The sequence below is a fragment of the Ammospiza nelsoni genome, chromosome 3 (assembly GCF_027579445.1).
Source record: "Ammospiza nelsoni isolate bAmmNel1 chromosome 3, bAmmNel1.pri, whole genome shotgun sequence".
NCBI lineage: Eukaryota > Metazoa > Chordata > Aves > Passeriformes > Passerellidae > Ammospiza > Ammospiza nelsoni.
Window position 1 is genome coordinate 41,921,160 of NC_080635.1, and position 20,492 is coordinate 41,941,651.

General features: G+C 39.5%; 2 protein-coding genes across 8 annotated transcripts in view; one reads left to right on the top strand and one right to left on the bottom strand.

The window, feature by feature from the left end:
• Window positions 1-20,492, bottom strand: part of PHF10 (PHD finger protein 10) — a 25,284-nt gene continuing 4,792 nt past the window's right edge. For 2 of the 7 annotated variants that reach the window (XM_059469454.1, XM_059469455.1), the window contains exons 2-12: window positions 20,042-20,194; window positions 15,531-15,637; window positions 14,836-14,966; window positions 13,949-14,032; window positions 12,401-12,534; window positions 12,140-12,289; window positions 10,929-11,038; window positions 9,346-9,499; window positions 1,943-2,051; window positions 1,492-1,680; window positions 1-232 (exon numbers count right to left, since the gene is read on the bottom strand). In XM_059469454.1, the coding sequence (XP_059325437.1) occupies window positions 147-232; window positions 1,492-1,680; window positions 1,943-2,051; window positions 9,346-9,499; window positions 10,929-11,038; window positions 12,140-12,289; window positions 12,401-12,534; window positions 13,949-14,032; window positions 14,836-14,966; window positions 15,531-15,637; window positions 20,042-20,044 (1,257 nt within the window). In that variant the 5' untranslated portion in view covers window positions 20,045-20,194 and the 3' untranslated portion in view covers window positions 1-146. Of the gene's footprint in view, window positions 233-1,491; window positions 1,681-1,942; window positions 2,052-6,740; window positions 6,897-9,345; window positions 9,500-10,928; window positions 11,039-12,139; window positions 12,290-12,400; window positions 12,535-13,948; window positions 14,033-14,835; window positions 14,967-15,530; window positions 15,638-17,632; window positions 17,732-18,163; window positions 18,629-20,041; window positions 20,195-20,492 lie in introns of those variants that run through there. The other 5 variants (XM_059469458.1, XM_059469457.1, XM_059469452.1 and 2 more) reach the window with 5 other exon arrangements.
• The window catches only part of ERMARD (ER membrane associated RNA degradation), a 23,488-nt gene continuing 20,709 nt past the window's right edge, over window positions 17,714-20,492 (top strand). Inside the window, exon 1 of the mRNA XM_059469450.1 lies at window positions 17,714-18,035. Coding sequence (XP_059325433.1) covers window positions 17,730-18,035 — 306 coding nt within the window. The 5' untranslated portion in view covers window positions 17,714-17,729. The remainder of the gene's footprint in view (window positions 18,036-20,492) is intronic.

Below are 20,492 nucleotides of genomic sequence, written 5' to 3' on the forward strand. Positions count from 1 at the left end.
TCACTATATAGACAAAGTTTATTTAGTAAAAATTAAAAAAAAAAAAAGTGGTATTGCTCCTCTTATAGAGTGGTTGATTAAATAGCACCAGAGTATCACTTTAATTTGTGCAGTTAAGTTTTGGACAGCAAGTATTTAGGGCTTTCCTAGCCCTCCTTGCTGTTTTTCCCCCTTCTTCCTCCTCTTCTGGGTACAGGAGGGTCTTTCTGACAACAATCACAAATCCAGCGACCTAAGAAAAGAAAGTTATCAATTATTGGGAAACTAAGTTTGTTACTCTCTTACCTATTTAGGCAGCCCTTCACCATTCTGTTATATGCTTATCTATTTGCAGTATTTCCTTTAATGCAAACAACAAATGCTTTTAAAATTAAGCATCCTTTCTATAAGGCAGCATACACAATTCACACTCCTTATGTGTAACTACTGGCTACACCAATCTTCATGTACCTCAAGAAGTGCCAGCACTCTAAGGAGGTGGTTATTAGGTAAGAGTTTTACAAACAGTGCTCGAGTTTGCCCGTCATATTTTCAGGTGAATGCCTACAGTTCAAGGTTGTGAAGTTACCCAGAGCAGAAATCAATGGCAGCTGGGGAAGCATTTAACTTTTTATTACAACAGCTGGAATCAATGGCTGCTTTGGTAATTTTGTAGTTTTGTAGACATATAATCTATTTTGACTATATTCTTAGGTCAGCCTCAAAGTGAAATCAGCCACAGAACCTGTACAATTGTGACAGCTAGCTCCAGTGCTTCCCAAAATGGGGCAGTACAGTGTGTTTTAAGTACTGTCCAGGGAATACTGTCACTGCCACTGCATACGTATTCATGAACTTACCATGGATGTGGAACTACATGTAAAGCAACGGTACCACCTGTTATTTTCTTTCTACTGCCCTGAGTTGGCCACATGATATGAGTGACTTGGCAATTTAAAGCTGCTGGCTTGCCTGCCTACCTATGGAGGTACTTCTGTTGCAGTTTTGATGTTTAAGAATAAAAAAGGAAATGAAAGGGTTTAAAGAGATATTTAAAAATATTAAATTGAGACAACTATTTCATTTAGAAGATAAAACAGCACAATTAATGTGAAAGCTATACTCTAGCAATATGCAGCAATACAGTTTCTTTTACAGGTTTCTTCAGTGAAAAGAGGTAATTATTGTCAGTATTCTGTGGAAATGGAGAAAACATAGTTCTGAGCGAGCCTGTTTGGGTTATGCTGTAAAAGCCAATTATATTTCCTGCACAGGAAATGTGACGTTTAACTGTGCACAACCAAATATACAGAAATAAAGCTTAGTAAAAAAACTGGGTCCTATAGTGTGAATGTTTTCCTATACTGTTTCTTCCTCTTGCTCTTCACACTTGTTTTAAACTATTCTTTCAAAAGAATACGTATTAATTCATTAGTTCATGTATTAATCCTGAGAATGAGCCCAGGACTTAAGAGGAAGAGGGAAGGGAACAAGTAACTCTTGCTTTATTACCTGAAGGGATAGCATCAAGCCCCACACAAAAAGTGTGATAACCACGGTCACATACATCACAGAACATCATTTCTTCTTCATGGTGAGGCTGCCCACATATAATGCAGGTTTTACACTCCATACATTGCCAAGGGTAAGTCTTAATCATAGCAACAAGCTCCGGGGTCATATCAAGGCAAGAAGGGTGGCCTAGATTAAAACCAGCATTATTATTTTTATGCCTGAAATGAAATTTAAAATTAGTTAGACTGTTTGCTTTTACCAAACATGAAGCTTAGCTCACCTCCTGGTGAGATCCCACAGTGTGAGCACAGAGAACATGAAAGAGAGATGGGGTCGTAACAAAGGACAAAAAAGGCAACTGAACTCCTGCTACATATGGAGTACACTAAATATGTCCACAAACAGATCTGGATCCTTAGGAATTGACTTAGTGGATGTAGATACTCACCACTGTTGTCACACTGGGAGCAATGTATAAGAGCTTCAGGTTTTCCTTTCTTGTTGGACTCCTTACCCTTCAGACAAATTCCACATATAGCATTTGGAATGACCTTTGGCTGGAAGGGTAGAAGAGGGCTATAAATTCATTCCAGAAGAATTTACAGATTCAACAGGAAATGTCATCTCCTTAACTATTAAAATCTATAAACTATCTGTCAGGATGTGTGAACCCTGAAACACGTGACAATCACTGACAAGCAGCAGCACTGAAAAAAAATCATAGATTAAACTACATACAATTTTCCATTTGTTATACATAGTGAGTTTTATGTCAATCCAATTGGATGAAAAGCAAGTACCTGGCTCTTCCTATTAATTCATCAGCTAACATTCTCCTTATGGTAAACTAAATGTGACATAGCGTGAAAAATTTCAGGAAGATTCTTCCAATACAGAATACTCTTTATGAACTTCTGTGTGGATTTTCTGTATATGAAGGAAATATATAGGGGTTTTTCTGCATTACATTTGTCCCTACATATAGAAAATTAATTATAAAAACAATAAACTTGATTTTTTTCCTATCTTCAGTTTCAAATTATATGGTTAGCTATGCTGCACAGGGCTGTATTCCTTTTATCATTCCTTCTTGTATGCAGTCATAATCATTTAAGAAACAAAAGCCTTGCATTTGACTAGAGATTTTTACATTTATAATTTTTACAAGTTATCATCTAGAGTGTGTCTGGGTCCATGAGATCCATTTAAAGGGCAAGAGAAATAGCAGGCTGTTAACATGTGAAATATACATCTGCCTAGGTATTCTGTACATCAACTCCGTAGATACAACAAGAGTGTCATCCTGATGAGGCCTTGGGAAGAATTAAAGCATCCTGAATTTCAGAAACACGGCAGTAGTTACAGTGTTGAGCTTTGACTGCTGCACACTGAACTCAGTGAGAAATGTAGTCTACAATTAATGTAGACTCACTGATGTTAAACTGACTAGCACCAGTTTTTAAAAACAATGTTGCTGCAAAGACCCAACTAGCCCAGGGAGCTAAAGGCTCTAATCAGCTGTCAATAAGAAGAATCCCAGTCAACTACCAACCACTCGTGGGGTTTAATTTTAAATGAGGTTTAATTTTAAAACAAATTTAAAAAGTGAAAACACAAAATAAATAAATAAAATTACAAAGATCTTTTGCAATACAACTTATCTTTAAGTGTGTTTATTTCCCCAGCCATTTTTTGACAGCACCTAGCAAGGTAATTTGTATCTTGACTCATTTCTAAAATCAGGATGCATTGCTTTAAGTTTTCTGAAGTTTTCAATGTGCTTTTCATGTCAAAACATGGCTACAGCCTGCATCAAATTGTTCGGTGTAAGGAGTTTTACTCAAGAAAGCAAAATACCCCACCAAATGTTTATAGGTATCTTCCTTCAAAAGATGACAGAGGCATTCATAGACTTTTTTTTGCTTATTTATTTTAAAAAAGCAAAGTCAACCTGTTTTATACATAAATATAATAATAAACAGTAAAAGTCTAACACACAAACATCTCTACAAAATAATAAATATAATGGAAGGAAAACCACGCATAAACTCTTTTACTGTTAACTATACTACGTGTCCTACATGTATACCTTTATACCCTGCTCCTCCCAACAAAAGTGGCACATGCTTAAACCTTGTCAGCGTGGCAGCATCTACCCTTCCATTGTTTAGGCTATTTTTAAATTATATTGTAATATAAGAAACCAAGCCTTTCCGGAATAGCAAGCAAACTTTTCTAATCAGACTTCTGGCTTGTTACAGATTTGTATTTTCCTGCCTTTAATATACATCAGCACACTTCCCAATACTCCAGCCAAAGCGAGCTGCTTTTTGGACACATCCAAGTCTTACAGGTGTGTGCAGTTCACATTCTGATACACATAACTCTCTAGGTAGACACTGCTACAGATGCATTTATTAACAATGCTTCCATCTAGACTTAGTTCACTAACCTGTATTCATTAGAAACTGTGCATATTAAGGGGGGGTGAGAATCACAGACTTTTAAGAATGAAGTTCCAACAGTATGGAAGTATTTTTACAGAAACAACAACAACAAAAATTTTAAAAACTCAAGACTATTCACATTTTAATCCAGTTCCATTCTATCACCATAAATGGCTTTTAGAAATACTATGAAAAAATGTGTCAATTCCAAAGGGGAAGTCACAATATCCCATCTCATTAGGAGTAAATTTTCCTTTTGATATCCCCATCTTACTGGGATAAGATATGAGAGAAAATGAATGCAGGGTCAAAATGACAACTGTGATGTGTAGGTTTTCACTTCCATGCTGCTGTGCTGCAGCTCTCAAAAGTAGCTTTCCAACTACACCATTTTTATTTTACATCCTATTCTGAATGCAAAGCATTACATTTTCATATACAGTGACCCAAACAGAAGTGTTGCAAAATAAAGATACTCAATACATTTCAGTTTTATGTGCAAAAAAATCTTTTGTACTTTTAACAGTACCCTGCGTGTGCAATTGTAGCAGTCAGTCCTGCAGCAATAGACTCACTACTTGGAACATGACAAAATGTAAAACATATGCTAATCGTTCTTTGTTAAAGAACCGACAATAAAAAAGACTCCATATAAAATACAGTATTTCTTTTACTTGAAAATAACTCAGTGGAAATGTATGGAATCCTGTAATACTCATAACGTGGCTATACATATATACGCTGATGCCATAACAATTATCCCTCAATTTTAACTACATGTAACCAAAAGATTAGTGTCCTACAAAAATAGTCCAATATTAGAGAACAATACAGAACAAAAGTATTATAAAGATTTCACAGGAAAAACATTTTGAGTCAGTTAAGCCTTCGGCTCAAAGTGCCTTAACATGCAGGCACATATGGTAGGTATATTGTTATCTGATGTTTTCATAGACTCACAAACAAGAATCATTCTGTCTTGCCCGTTAAAACAGCTCATGTAATTTGTCTTATTGCAGTATTTCAAACGTTCCCACAAACAAGAAAGCCAATCCTCTCACCCTCCTAACACATCATCACCACCCCGGACTTAACCACAGCCGGACGGTTGATGCAGGCAACGTATGCCGACATTGTAAAGATGAGGCACTGTAACTAAGACCTTGTTACTGTGATACTGACAGAATCACAGTAAGTAAGTGCTGTGGGAATCCATTCTCAAAATGCAGTGCTCTATACTACTACCACTCTTGTACAATTTTAAGTTCAAATCAAAGCTCTGTTCCACCAGTCCTCTCTCTATGCACTCATAAGGCCATTAAATAGATTCAACTAATCAAACACTTGGGCATCTCGCAGCTAAGTGAAGCTTCTGTAAACTAGTGGCACGCAATTTCTAATGTCAAGTTAAACAAAGCTAAAGAAAAATTTCAGCCTTCATCTTTGGATTTCATGGGAATACTGAAATGCATTCTATGTCTACAACTTCTTGCAAAGTTACATATAAAAAAATATATATGTGGTAACCACATTCTAAATCTACACAGTTCACGCATTTCTTAATAAGTTCCTGAAAACAGAAAAAGCAACTGGAGCTTGCTGTCTGTAATGAACCTGTACAGATACTGTATGTAGAGGAAATTTATCAAAGCTGTCCAATTGTTGCTGGAAATTAGCTTCTTATTGTAAGTTATAGTTTATTTACTATTAACTTGGTAAACACAGATAGTAAATATTTATAAACATAAAATGCAAGCCATCAACAGCTCACTTTTGCTGAGACAGATTCTCAGTATATACAAACTTGTCACTGACAAAAATGTTCCCTGTCCCTTAACTATCAATAAGTAATCCTCACTGGTAAACACTCAACCCTATCTTAACTTAGTGTTTTCCCTCCTTATGGATCTATTCCTGCTCTCACTTAAGTCAATGGAAAATTCTCATTCCTCTCAGCGGAACAGGACTAGACAATTACCTGCTTTAAATGTGTTACAGTTTATTCAGATCCTCTCTCAGTATGCAGAACAGTAACATATAAACAATGCATGTCAATTCCCACTTCTTCTGAAAAGTATTTTTATCATAATTCTTGAAATTATTATATAGAAACACTGAAGACTGGGGTCTTAGGTTCGGCAATCACTGCGTGATAGCTGAAATGTCTTAACATCCTCACCAAGTTTCTAGTTTAGATAAAAGCATATTGCCCACAAATGTTACTACATAGTATGAACTACATAAAAAGCTATTTTCCAAATACTATTACAGGGGTTACATAGTGTGGCCTATACAGCTGTAATAAGCTTTTTGCCTTCCATCCTATACATCATAATATTGCAGGATAAAAGGCTGTATTTAAAATTAATGTTGTAACAATATGCTCAGCCATACCGCTGCACTTTATAGGACTGATCTCTTGGTACGCTGCCATACAAAATAGGAAAAAAAGTAATGGATAGTGAGTGCTAGCTTCAAACTAGCACACATTTCTGACTGCTATTTTAAAGCAGACAGAAAGATGTTGAGTTCCAATGATAAATCCATAATGGATTTTTCCAGCGTTATTGCTATGAATCTAAGAAGTTAACCCAATAGGAGGCCACTGTACAGCTAGGGTAAAGAAAAGCCCCACACGAAATATAAGCAAAAAGGAAATAAGGAAGCAAACAGATGGAGCACACAACAGGAGAACAGCTAGTGAAGTACAGCAAGCAGAAGTTCCACATTATTAAAAAAACCAAATACTTCAGGAAGAAGCTGGTGAGTAAAATTCAGTCAGGGGCTTTTTTCTTCAACCTTGTACCCAGGAACTGATTTGGGTAATACAGAACGTTTGGAACCATCTTTTCTTGGAGTAGCACTTTTGTCTCTTGTTTTTTGTCTTCCCTGAAAAGAATCCTCCTGGTTGTCTGTGGCGCAATCACCTTCAGATACATTGCCAGACGAATTGTCCTATAATAAAAATACCATAGCTATGTATTTTTTTTTTTGGATAGACAGACAAGTCTTTCCTATGCCCCTTAGAGTCAACAAAGGTAAGGGAAGGATATATCATTCCTTCTGCAAAAGCATGGGGTTTATCACAATCTAGAACACCTTTGTTCACAACATTTATCATCTGTTTTTTTCTGGTTTTAGAGACTGTATCAGCAGTCATGTTTTTGCATTTGGTCTTGGTACCAGTGTGGGGAGCACAACAGCATAATTCTCTGAAGTGTTTTCATTAGAAATGAGCAATAAATCAACTAAATACAATATGCTGGTTACAACACATAAAGGGCCAGCAAAAAGTTAAAAGTGCCCCTGTTATGCATTTAAAGCATACAAGGACTGCCATGAATTAAACACGTGAAGGTTTTTTTCTGCCATCCTCACCTACTATTTTCACCAGGAGCAATCTAAGTATTTAATTTGGACTGCAGCAGAAGAATGCCATCAATGGCAAAACACACTTCCATATTTAATACAGAACCAAACAACAGAATTTATTTTGCAGTAAAAGCTTCTTTTTTTTTTTTTTTGAGGAATAGGGAGGCAAGAAAGAGGGGAAGAGGTTCAAAGATGGTGAGAGATCAATGTAGGCATAATTAAGAGCAGCAGCACAAGACTTTTCTCAGAAAAGTGTTAATAAAGGCTTCCAAAAAGCTCCAGAAGGAAGCAGTGTGATTACTCACATTTATCACAATAAAACCCAAGAGGCCAAATAACAATGGTGCCCTACATTAGAACACACTCTGTAAAAACAATAGTAATCAGCCTGTGCCCTAGGACCTAAAATCAAAACAGACAAAACAGACACAGAGCAAATGGTAGAGTGTAACACAAAAGCAGACTGAACTATGTGGCAACAAGAAATGGTAGGTTTCACCAGTATTTCAGGGGAAGGGTTATTTAGGTCAGACCCACTAAAACACTACAGAAGAGAAAACTGCTACCAACTCCAACAACGGAGCAGGGGGAGGTGTGAAAAAGGAGAAGCATATTGTGGCACTCAGCAGGGAGATCTGACAAGTGGGAGATAGTCCAAATCTGACCATGTCCCACCTCTGTTTTTTTTCTGTCCTATATGTCCCCCTCAATGACTAACTATCCAAGAACCCCTGCTCCCACAGCCAAAATCACTTCACAGGAATCTGATTATCAATCTTCCACACTTCTCTACACTATTCAAACTCAGGGACATTTTTCCTTCTGCATTCTGTCACAAAAAAAATTTCTGAGCCTCTGTGAAAAATCAAAAGGATAGCCTGCTTGGTCCAGTTACTTTTCTTTACCATTAATGAGAATGGAATTAAATGGAAAAGGAATCTGGGGAAAAAATGAAAGACCAAATGACCAACTGTAAAAAAGCTGGAGTATGATTAAACTGAAAACTCCAGCTGACATTCAGCATGCTATGTTTCTATGATTTCGTCTCAAAAAAATGCAAGCAGAAAGAGTGTATTAAATACCTCTCTCTCTTTTTGTTAACCTACAAGCTGGCCTCTTCCTTCCTTCAATTATAAGTTTCTTACAAAATTCAAAGAAGATAAATATTTACATGACAAAATTTAGAGTTGTACATATCCACCATCAAACATGTTCATCAATCATGCTAGAAATTGCTAAATGCACTGTGAAATTCCACTGCTGTTAAAAGTAGGGTTAAACTTCTGGAAAGAGATCATCCCCAACATGCAAACTGCACCAATACACCAATGGTTCGGGTGTACTCAGCTGATTTGAATCTCAGCTGGCTCTTGAGCATTTAAAGCTCTATCAAGATAGGTATGTGAAAGCTTCCCTTAAGTTTCAGCTAGCAGTTAATTTTGCATTTGCGTAAGTGGAGAGAACATAAATATCTTTTAAAAGATGTATTGTAAGGTAATAAAAACACAATGCTTTTTACCTTCTTTTTAAATTGGAATTAAGTTACTGCTTCTACACTTAGTGTAGAAGTACACTTGCTGCTTCCACATCACAGAAAAAAAAGTTATGAGGTTATTAATGCCTTTGCTTTGGGGACAGATTCTGTGGGACTTCCAACAGCAAAATATACAACAAAATATACCTGAACTATAATATTCATTCTCCTCAGAAATGCCAGCAACTTCCCCTTGGGAAAAAGGCTATAATGAAGAGCAGCATTGGGAAGTTTCTTCAAAATTTCTTTAAACAAAACAAAACAAACAAAAGAAAATTTTTAAAAAGGAAGAAAAAGCCTGAAATATTTGTTCAATTTACTCTGAAAATGGACCAAAACCAAAAAGCAATGGAGAGCAATGTTATGAAATAAACAGAAGTACTAAAAAAGGTCTTCTCTTCATTTTGCAAATGTTAAAAGATTCTAAGAAACTAATTAAACTAACAAAAGTCAAGGAAAAGAATTTTTTTGTTCAAGAATACTTTCAATTTGTCTCACCGAATTGCCTTTGGTTTTCCTTTTTTCATCACCTCGCCCTTCCTCTGCATCATCTGAATCTCCATCACTGTCCAGTGTAAGCAGCTCCGGATCCAAAGGAGGTTCATAAAGGGCTGTGTTTAGCGGCAAGTAACGAAGTTCATCTGGAGAGTATCTGAAGTTAAATAAATAAAATACATTCATTCACGTGTACTTTATGCATAAGTATTAAGTTACACAGTATGCAGGGACTTAAATAATAGACTCCTTTTTTTCAGGAAGCCACATAAAAACATGCAGTTCGGGAAACAAAGAAAACATACTAATTTCTCCTCCCAAATGGGATGCCAGGTATACTGCTTGTCTTCTTTGTAGAGCAGATATTCATGGAACACAATTTGCAAAGTTTTACCCAATCCGTGTTAGTATGCCCAACAGACCATACACTATTTTATCCATGTACTGTGCCCCATAACGTGTACAATTCTAACCCAGGGCACACAAACATGTCCAAAGCAAAGTAAACAACAGAGCTGTACAGCTGATTATTAAGAACAAAAAACTGCAAGAAAACAAGAAAATATAGTTTCAGATGAATGTACAAGTGTAATCTCACTGCTTATAGCCAGAATCAGCTCAACATGCATAATCCATGCTTTTTCTTTTTAACATTAAAGACTAAGAAAAAAAGTGGAAGTCCTCTTACTGCTGAGGACAAGCACCGTAAGGAACAGGATACTATTTTGCTGCATATTATGAAAGGTCACGTCCTTCACTGAGATGGAAAAGCAGTTTCACTAGCAGCTTACAATTGCAAAATAAACATAACATGAAGTAATTTTAATTCAATTGATTTAATAAAATTGAAGTCCTTCAGGAACATCCTGTAACATGCAAATTTTGGGTGGGCTGTATGAACACTGGAAGGAGCAAGGCACATGCAGACAAAGAGCTTCTCTACAGAAAACCAAGCACATACAGCATGAATACCATCTCTACTGTACAATAAGAAGACTTCAGCAAAATGTTCAAATCTATATAGATTTGTTCAACAGTAGCACACTGCTAGTAAAATCTTAAATTTATGTCAACAACACGTAAGTCAAGTAACACATTTTTCATGAAATGTAAAGTTTGCAATGTCTTTCTCTCTCACTTACAAATCCAACATCAAACTTAAACCACAAGACCAAACTCTTTAAAAAGAGTTTCTAAAAATTCAAAATGGAACAGCAAGACTCGTGATCAGAAACCAGCATAACAACACTGACAAAAAAACATTAATTTTAGCACATGCAGAGGCAGATGATAAATAAACAGGTGGGTGGCAGGAGTGAAATCAGTGTCCCTTTTTACCATGGTAAATACCTGAGCAGGCTAAATCTCAGGCACTGCAATACATCAGCAGAGACAGTGCTCTTGCAGTCAGTGCTGTTTTCTTAACAACAGCTGTCACACTATGCATCTTTGAAGACTATCAAGTGTCTAAAACTAAAATTAATTTGAAACCTTCATGCAAAGACAGTGAAATGTTTTCCACCTGCTAGATGGAGACAAAAGAGATCAGTGCAACAGAACTGGCAGCTGGAATGCTTTTAAAATACCTTTTGTAGTACTCCTGGAACTGGCCGGGTATGAGAGCCACTGGATAAGGACTAACCTTTGTTCTCTCTGTAGGCAAGACTTTGTACTTTCCTTGAGGCACCTGGATAATCTGCATTGTTTAATATAAAACAGTGACATTTTTGTTTCACATACAAACAGTTGAGCCTTCCTCACCAAATACTCCTCCAAGTATTATTTTAACTTGCCAGTTTTACTGAATTGAAACGACTCCCTGAGTTCTCCCATGAGAAATTCAATGCATTAAAATTCTAAGAGATCTCAAAACAGTATCATGGATTAAATCCAATCCCTAAGTATCTAGTGGATTGAACAAAGATTAGGTAAGACCCCTTTAAACAGTACACTATGAAAAATAATATTGAAATTAAAATCAAAATCTAGCAATTGAAACAGTAAGCATTAACCTTTGTGACTGGCATCTTTAGCAAGAATTATCACTGTTGTTCCATATTGTTTTTGAGTAGAAAGAATGTGTCATCTGTGTACAATTCTGAAACCAGACTGTACTATAAAAAAAAATCCATTAATATATAAATACATAATACAATGGAAAGGAGAAGCTTACATAATGAGCCTTCCTTCTCTTAGAAGGAAATAGAAATAATTACCCACTATCTTGTCTCTGACATGGTCAATACCAAGAAAATTAATTTGCAGAGAAAACTTTTGCTTTGCCGCCTCTATAGAAGCAGAACAGCACTGCTTCAAAATGCCAGATAATTTTTTTTAATCAAGCACAGAGGCATGTAACATATGCAATACAAAAATAATAAAACAAATAACAAAAAACAAGGGCATAATATTGACAAGCACACTTTTACATGTAAAATAGTTTTCTTTCTTACTTCAGGTATTGTCAGGCAAAATTTTGGAGGTATTCAAAAGAAGAATTAGTCATTTATAAGAATAAATGACGGTCTTAGTTTTATGGTAAGATTATCAGAATAAAGACATGACAACAAAGTAACACTGAGATTTTTAGAGCTTTCTGAGACAAGTATTTTCAAGTTTAAAAAGCCTGCAGGTTAAATATATTTAGATTATTATTTTTAGCAGTATTACCCATTAATCACCCCCCCAAAAAATAGCTACAATGGTAACAAAACCAATTGTTTTCTCTTCATTCTCTTCATTAAAACAAGCAAGGAGCTGCTTCCTCCCAATTGATAAGAAATTTAAATCTACCTACATGTGTCTGTAAATCAAAATAGGCTCTTCTTTCCTCCATCCGCTCTCGGTTTAAATTGCTGTTGAATTCTGCAGCTTTCTTGGCAGCTTTTTTAATATATTCTGGAACTTTACTGGCTTCTACTTTCTGTGTGTTCTGCTGCTGCATTTGCTGGAATAAAACCAATTATATTAATTCACATACATTTCACTATCAGTTCAAGAAGAACCTTTTCTCACACTTCCATTGCAGATTTGGTTCACTTAAGTGGTAATTACTTACAGAATACTCTTTGTAATGATCTGTTATTCGCTGCCGTTCCTTCTCTTGCAGTATAACAGAATACTCAGCATGTTTGGCAGGGTATTCTTTAATCATGAGATCAATTACTTCATCGCTACGCAAAGCTGTTAGACCTAAAATAAATAAAGTAATAATGATGCTATCTGGCAAAGTAACTGTAGGCTATTTATATCTCACAATGACCAACTCAAAGGTTTTGAGTAGCTGAAGACAACAACCTGCTGTGCACAATGCTTTTCCTTCTCAAGCAGCAGCAAACTTGTCCACTTAGCTTTCAAGGCTGACTGGGAGTTTGCTTGTACCCGAGGCTCGTGTCATTACTTACAGCTACAGACTCCTCTCACTGACTCAATCTCCTACCTAAACTCACTGGTGAGGCAGAACCTTTGTTCTAGATGGGATCTCATGTACTGTTAGTTTCAGTTTCCAGGGCTGCTGAAGTTTTATTACCCTGCAGAACCTTTACTGAAATTAAGAGGTTTACATAAAGTCTCTATACAAATCAGGGAAGAATTGCTAGGAGAGCAATTCAGAGCAGCAAACTGCATATAGACTCCTGACTCCCAATTAAAGCATTTCACACTCAGAAGTCAGAATGCCTCAGTTTGCAGCTACAATGCAGATCTCCTCCAATGAAGGTTCCAACACAACTAATCTCCAGACATGGACAATAGCATGGAATGATTTATGTCATTACCACTGATTATAACTATAATTTTAAAAACAAGGATAGTTAGCACACATCTCTATTGGATAGGTGAGGCAGAACATAACATTTTACCTCTATATATAAAAATTAGATACAGTTCTCTTATGAATAGTTAAGTTAAAAAATAGCTCACAGGTGAGAAATAAAGGGGGTATACTAAAGATTGTTAGCATATAAAAGGACATTACATTTTCACAGACCTTTGATACACAGAAAAAACCCCATGGCACCATAATTTAAACTCTACATGTCCAAATCACATATATCAGAAGAGTAAGAAAAAAGCCCTTTCAATAAAAGCTTCAGAAATTAGATCAATCCATTTCAAGTATACTCAATTGCCTTAAAATACACTCTTCTAATTTCTAACATAGAAGCTGAACCATTTAAGATACACTGATGTCTGTAAGCCTCCAATGCAATGCAGCAAAATAAGACTAACATATATATAAAGACACTCTGTACCTATATATGCAATATATACCACCATGCATGCATGTATATACAAAGTATATGTATGAGACCACACTACTATGGTGGTCTCTTTTCTAAGATTAAAAGACTCTAAAAGTTAATTTAGATTATAGAAAAATCCCCTCTAAGCAATTAGAATAGATCCAAAATATATTTGCTAATAATGAATCTGGAATTCTGATACAACATGGTCAATTTACTAAGCCAAAAATAAACCAGTTTTAATTTCAAAATTTATGTTTCCAGTTGAGAGTGATGCATTCTTCTCTACCAAACTGAACCCCTTTTTCAGAGTGCCATACTTTTTATACTGTAATAAGAAGTCTAACAATTTGTTTTCTTACCTAGTGTGCATTGAGTCTCTGTGATAACATTTAGTTCTCTGAGGTAGAGTTTCTCCTTGTGAGATAAATCTCGCCTTTCTAAATCTCAAAAAAAAACCAAAAAAAAAGAAATAAAAATGGGTGCAGTAACTGAAACTCCCCCATAAACACTGTCAAAGTACTTCAACAATTTTGTTTCCAGGCAGCTAGAGCCTGCATTACACTGCTATTTCAAGAAACATGACAACTTCATAAATTCATTTTAAATTTAACACACAATGTAGGGACATGATAAATTTTCTTGACTTATAGTAGGTTAAGACCCCCTCTACAGTTATGACTTACATAAAAACTACAGAAACCTGATGTATAAGTTCAGATACAAAAAATTTTACCAAGCACTGAAAGTGCAGTATTTTTTCTTCTACCATAACTTTTAAAAATAAATTCCCCAACAAAGAGCCAGATTTGACAATTCTAGATAATGGAGGCTCAAATACTAGAACCTCCACAAACATATTTTTAAATATTTTTCCACAGTGTAGGAATGTTTCCACAATTCAGGAAACAGAATGCAGAGATCCAGTTATAGTAAGGAATCATCAACAAATCATTAAAAATGAAATTGACACCAGTTTTCAAACAGTACTTGTTGATCTAAGCCTCAAATCAGACTCATTTGCAAATTTTCAGTGTCAATACCACAAAATTTTATATTGCTTTGAAAACCAGTGGATACATTATATTTCCTGTAATGAAAATATGAAGTACAAGTGGAATTAATCCAGGTCTACTTTTCCTGGGTCTTTTTTTAACCATTAACTCATCCTATAACCAAAGAAGCAGAGACTACATCCAAACTGTTTAGGAATTCAAATTTTTAGAAGAAAGACTTTAAAAATAAATACCTGGATATTTTCTTTTAAAGGAAGTTACACCCAAATATTCACTGACTTGTTCCTGAAGCATATAGTATTCTCCTGTTTCATCAGGTGGCCATTTGTATTCTATCAAATTTTCAGCAGGAAAATAACTGTACCTAAACATAAGAACAATGTTACAACAAATCACAACAATCCTTAACAATACTACTTACCTCTCTAGAAATTCAGTAATTCCCATTTATATGCCAATGAACAGTAACTACAAAGTTGGACAAGCACTTTAAAACACTGCATCCTGTTAACCCATTTCAAAAGTCACTTTGTTCTACCCAAGTTCACATATATTTCTCTAAATCTCCATTTATCAGCATGCTAAGGGACAGAATCTGAAGAAACTGATATCCATCATAATGGAGAGGACACCAGGAAAAGCAACTACTACAGAGTCAAAATTCATTCAAGTATGCAATGTCTTAAAAACATGTAAACTGTGCTTCTGATTGTAAATTAGATGCAACACTTTTTGTGGCACTCTAAAATAAAATGCCTCAAAATATGCTGGGAGGAATAGATATCTAGCTATTTATAGGACATCACCTCAATTTGTAAAGATGTATGAAGAATATACAAGTAATGACTAAAGAGCTAATACTCAAGCATGCTGAACAATAAAGTAACACCTACAATAAAAAGTGGGAATTGTAAAAAAGCAGTATTACCCAAGGTCTTGACTGGAAGTTTCACAGCTTCGTGAACTGTCCCCTGAGCCCATACGCCGCCTTTTGGATGGCTGGCTGCCATCATTGGAATTTTCTTCTGTGTCATCCTGAGATGAAAATAAATATTAAAAAAATTAAGACTACTCCAAAGATAATGTAAAACACCAAAAACACTGCAAGGCAATCCAGAATTTAAATATACTTGAACTGGTAAGCCGTTCTATGACAGTCTTAAACAACTCACAGGACAGTCTACATAACAAACTATTCTTTGTTATAAAACTATCTGCATGACACGTGGTAGCCCAGTAGGAGAACTGGGCAGCGTCTCACCTGTGGCATAGGGAGAGTTCTGAATAGACAGAGCTGTAGAGCTGTAGCTCTCTATGACCACCAAGTTCATATTTCCTGATGTAAACTACCTCTGGCACTTGACCAGACTAGCACTCCACACGAAAAGCAAGTGCAAAACAAAAACCCCAACTCCATGCTGAGAGCTGATGCTTACAAAATCAGGGAAAATGTTACTGAAAGCAACACAGGACTTTACAGGTACAGAGTTAAAATAAAAGGAACTGTATACAGTTTACAAAAAATATCATTGCAAGCAAGTAGCAAAGACTTGAGATGAAAAAATGTACAGAAGAAAAAACCCAACTTGGTATTACAACAGATACAGAAAAGAATGAGGCTCTTACAGGGGAACATTCAGACAGGTGTCACAATTCAGATCTCATGTGATCAATATAACAAAAGGGAATAAAAATGAAGAGGAGAAAAAAAGACCCAAGCAAAACAAAGAGTTCTGTGAAATCTAGAAGACAGTGGCTCAATTAATGTTGTGCTTTTCACTGCTCTGTTGTCCCATAATGCTGTGCAACTCCTACCTGCATCATCAGCAATCTCAAAGCATTTAGTGACCAACCATGTCTGATCATAACTGAGATAAAGACAGCAGAAATCTTTAGGTGAATTGTCTACTGTGACCAGTAGTTGAGTCAAGAATAAAACAGTTCCTTAAGTAATTGAATTTCTAAAGTGGAGCAGAGTGACAGAATCAATTTCCTAACTTCTGTGAAAAGTTTAAAATGACAACACTGATAATTAGGTCTGCCTTTGCTAATGTCTTTCACTCTAGTATGTTTTACTTAACATATAACTTGGAATATCAATTTAAAAATATTCCAGTAAAAAAGAATACATTACTTTTACTAAGCAACATTTCACAATGCTACAATCAAGACAGGCCATAGACAAAAAGCATTAGTCTCCGGGATTTTTTGCTTATTTCTTATTCTCTGCAACTTTTTACAAATATTCTTCTTCCTCTTTAAGGAGCAAAAACATCTTTCACAGTTATCAAAACAGAAAAGCAAATTTTAATGGAACTGTGTTTTCTTAGTGCAGTCATCATTAAAAAAGCAATATGCAGCATCTCCACTCACATTAGCAGTAATGCCATTTCTTAGTATCGCTGAGAATACCCTGTGTGAACTCAGACGAATGAAGCAGCAGCCCCCAATCAAACCAACAATGCATTAGAATATTTTGTGACACAGCCGTCTCATCAGCAGTTCACTTCTACTTCCCACAAGAATATTAACGCACTCCAAATCTTTTTAACTGCTAGACAAAGACCTCAAAAGGGCCAAAGCAATCCGCTGTATACCAAAACTTCCAAGAGAATTCAAAACGTCATTAAAAGACAGATCTCAAGCTGAGAGTTTGGTGGAAGTGCCTGATAATCAGTTTCTCATTTCGCTTTGTAATTTTTCATTGATTATACCCGGTACTGTTACAAAGTATGAGTGTACATAACATAGAGAGATCAGTTCTCTCCATTTCCACACTTGCTTCCTTATTTGCTTAAAATTTTACGAAATTCAATCAGACAAGTTGAGTTTGTTGCAGACGACTTAGTACATGAAGTGAAAACATCTGCAATCTAAAGGCACAATGCTGCTCAACCACCTTTACTGTTGAAAAACAGAAAAAACCAGATAGCTTTGTGGCTCTCTTTACATGAAAAATCAAGCACTATCCAAAAAAGCCCCTTTATCCCTGAAAACGCATGTTTCTGTAAAAAGCTTGTTAGTCCTTACGAAACATGATGACGTTACAAACTTCTGGTACGTCTGTCACTGCAAGATCGACGTAACGCTGCTTTAATAAGCGATCGAGAAGCCTAAACAGCTCGAGATGTGTTTCAAAGGGCGACTGCCGATCCGCGCCGGGAGTCTTTGGCGCCACAAGTGCCCGCGGTGCCCGGGATGCGCGGGAGCGGCCGGCAGGGCCAACGCGGAACTGCCGCGGCCAGACCCAAACTTTCCCGGCTGCGGCGCTGCCGCGGCGAGCACTCAGCTGCCGCGCCGCCCCCGGCAACACGCCGAGAGACTTTTGGGAAGGAGAACGGCCCCGGGCACCCGGCCCCAGACCCGCGCTCAAAGTTCGGCCCGGGGCGCGGGAGGCCGCCCGCCGCCGCCCGGCTCCCCCAACAGGCGTGAGGTGAGCCCGGGGCGGGCGGGTCGGGTGAGAGGCGCGGGTCGGGGCGCCCAGGCGCGGGGGCCGCGCGAGGCCTCCCGCCGAAGCGGCTGTTGCGCCGCAGCTCCGCGGCCGCCGCCACCCGCTCTCACCTTGAGGGACTGCGCGCCGGGCGTGGCCGGGTCGCTGTCGCAGAGGCGCGGGGACAGCACGGCCGCCATGGCCGCCGCCGGCTGGGCCAACAGGAGCGACGCCGCCGCCGCCGCGCGACCGGGCCTCGCGCCGCGCCCGCCGGCCCCGCCCCCCCGCGCCCTGCGGGGAGCGGCAGCGGCCCCTAGCGGCCAGCGCGCGCACGGGCGCGGCGACTCCTGCTCCGCCCCCCTCCGGGCAGCCCGCGGCGACCCCGGCCCGCGCCGCCGGACCGGCACCCGCACCGACCCGGCGCCGCCCCGCGGGACCGGCGCGGGGGATCCGTCGCCGCCGGTGCTGCCGCCGCCGTCGCGCCCTTCTCCTCCTCCTGCCGCCGTCGCTCGGGCGGCCGCGCGGCCCGGCCGCGAGCGCGGAGCCGAGCCGCCGCGGTAGCGCTTGGGCAGCAGCGCGGGACGGAGGGGCAGCATCCCCCCGGCGGGGTGGTCAGCGCCGAGCGCGGGAGCCGGCACCCAGCAGGGCCGGGCTGCTCCGCTCCGCCGGCAGGCTCCCGTCTCCGGGAACGTCAGCCGGGGACGAGCTACGTTTGTGAACCATCAGCCCCCGCAGGAGGGGGGTTCGGGGGGCGGGGGGCGCACTCGGAGGAGCCGCTACGAGCGCGCTCGCCCCTGCGACGGAGGGAGGGCGCGTGCGGCCGCTCCCCGCCGCTGCGCGGTCGCGTCGAGCCCGCTGCGCGCCGCGGCCGCGCCGCCTCCCGGTGCCGGTAGCGGTCCCGCCGGTACGGGCGGGCGGAGCTGAGGCGCAGCCCTCCCTGCCCGCCACGGGAACGACCCTCGTCCCGGGGACTGGGGCGGCGCGCGCGCCCGCCCGCACGCAGGCGGGCCCCGTGGGCGCGCACGGCCCCGCGCCGGCGAACAAAGCGCACGGCCGCGCCCCAGCCACGGCGCCGCCCCCGGCCGGGGGCTCCGTCGGCCTCGCGTGTGCGCCCACCCGCGGCCCGGGCTGCTCACCGCCCCTCGAGGCTTGCCCGGCCGCGGCTCCAAAGACGCTCAGACCCAAGCCGGCCACGGGGCGTTGAGAAGCACCCCCGCCCCGTCCGCGTTTGTTTTCAGCTCCCAACAATAGAACGGACGTGGCAAAGGCACCAGCGCTAGATTTCCACGCGCGGCCGATCCAAAAGCTGATGTCTACACACCTCACAGATCTGCGAGTCTCATTTAAAAAAATACAATCGGTGCTGCCCTTGCCAGTTATGGATCAATTCTCAATAGCCATGAGATTGATTCCATCGTCCTCCTGCCACTGCCACCAGAAGCCCCCAGACCAAAGTGACCTAACTCGCTCAATTCAGTATTTGCCCACCAACCAAAGGTTATGACCCGGGGAACCTAATAACTGAGCTTACACTTCATTCAAGGCAAACGGCTGGAAACGTGCACAAGTTTCTAGGACTGCAAAACACAGCTTCCCTCCCAGCCAAGTTTCTAGGCAGACCAGCATTTTACCATAGATACCAACTATGAAAGCAAAAAATGAACACTGCTTTTCTTACAAAAAGCATGCTTTTAAGAAAACTGATACCTGCAACTGCATATAAGCATTGGTGAACAGTCCTAGACACTCAAGAGACAAGCAACATTCAGAATTTTGCAATGTTTGGCCTCTCACCAGCTGCTCCCACTTCCACAGCAGAGCATTACAACAGATGAAGCCCATATGTACTCAACCATAAACATTTCCAAAGCAGTTTTGTTTTTTTTTTTTTTTAAACAGAGCAAAAACGAGCAAAATTATCTCCACTGTACGTCAGTTTCAATGTGCCAACACCAATAGGACAAATATGAATACTAAAATAATGATATTTTGAAAATTTTTAAATATACCATGTATTGTGATGCACGAATGCAGCTGTGACTTTCAGAGTTTTAGTCGTAATAACAAGCCATTACCAAAGCCAGTGCAATAAATGTATCAGTTTCACATTTAGCTGAAACCCAAGTGTCTCTTTGAGCATCCCAGAGGCATCTGCTGGCAACCTAAAGGGATAAAAGAGAAAAAATTACAAGTAAACCTACATACCCAGCATTATCTAAATGCTAATTAATCGTATTAGGAGAGTTACAACTATTAACAACAATGCAAAAGTTGAATAAAATTAACAATTCCTATTCAATGTTAAATACGTGTTCTTGCTTCACAGTAAAGCTCCCACACAGATAGATCCAAAAGCTCAGCACCAAACCCCCAATTCTCTCTTGTTACAATTTAACATAGAGTAAGAACACCCCTTCAAAAGCAACTGAATGTCAGTGTGAATAGACATCAGTTTTGCGA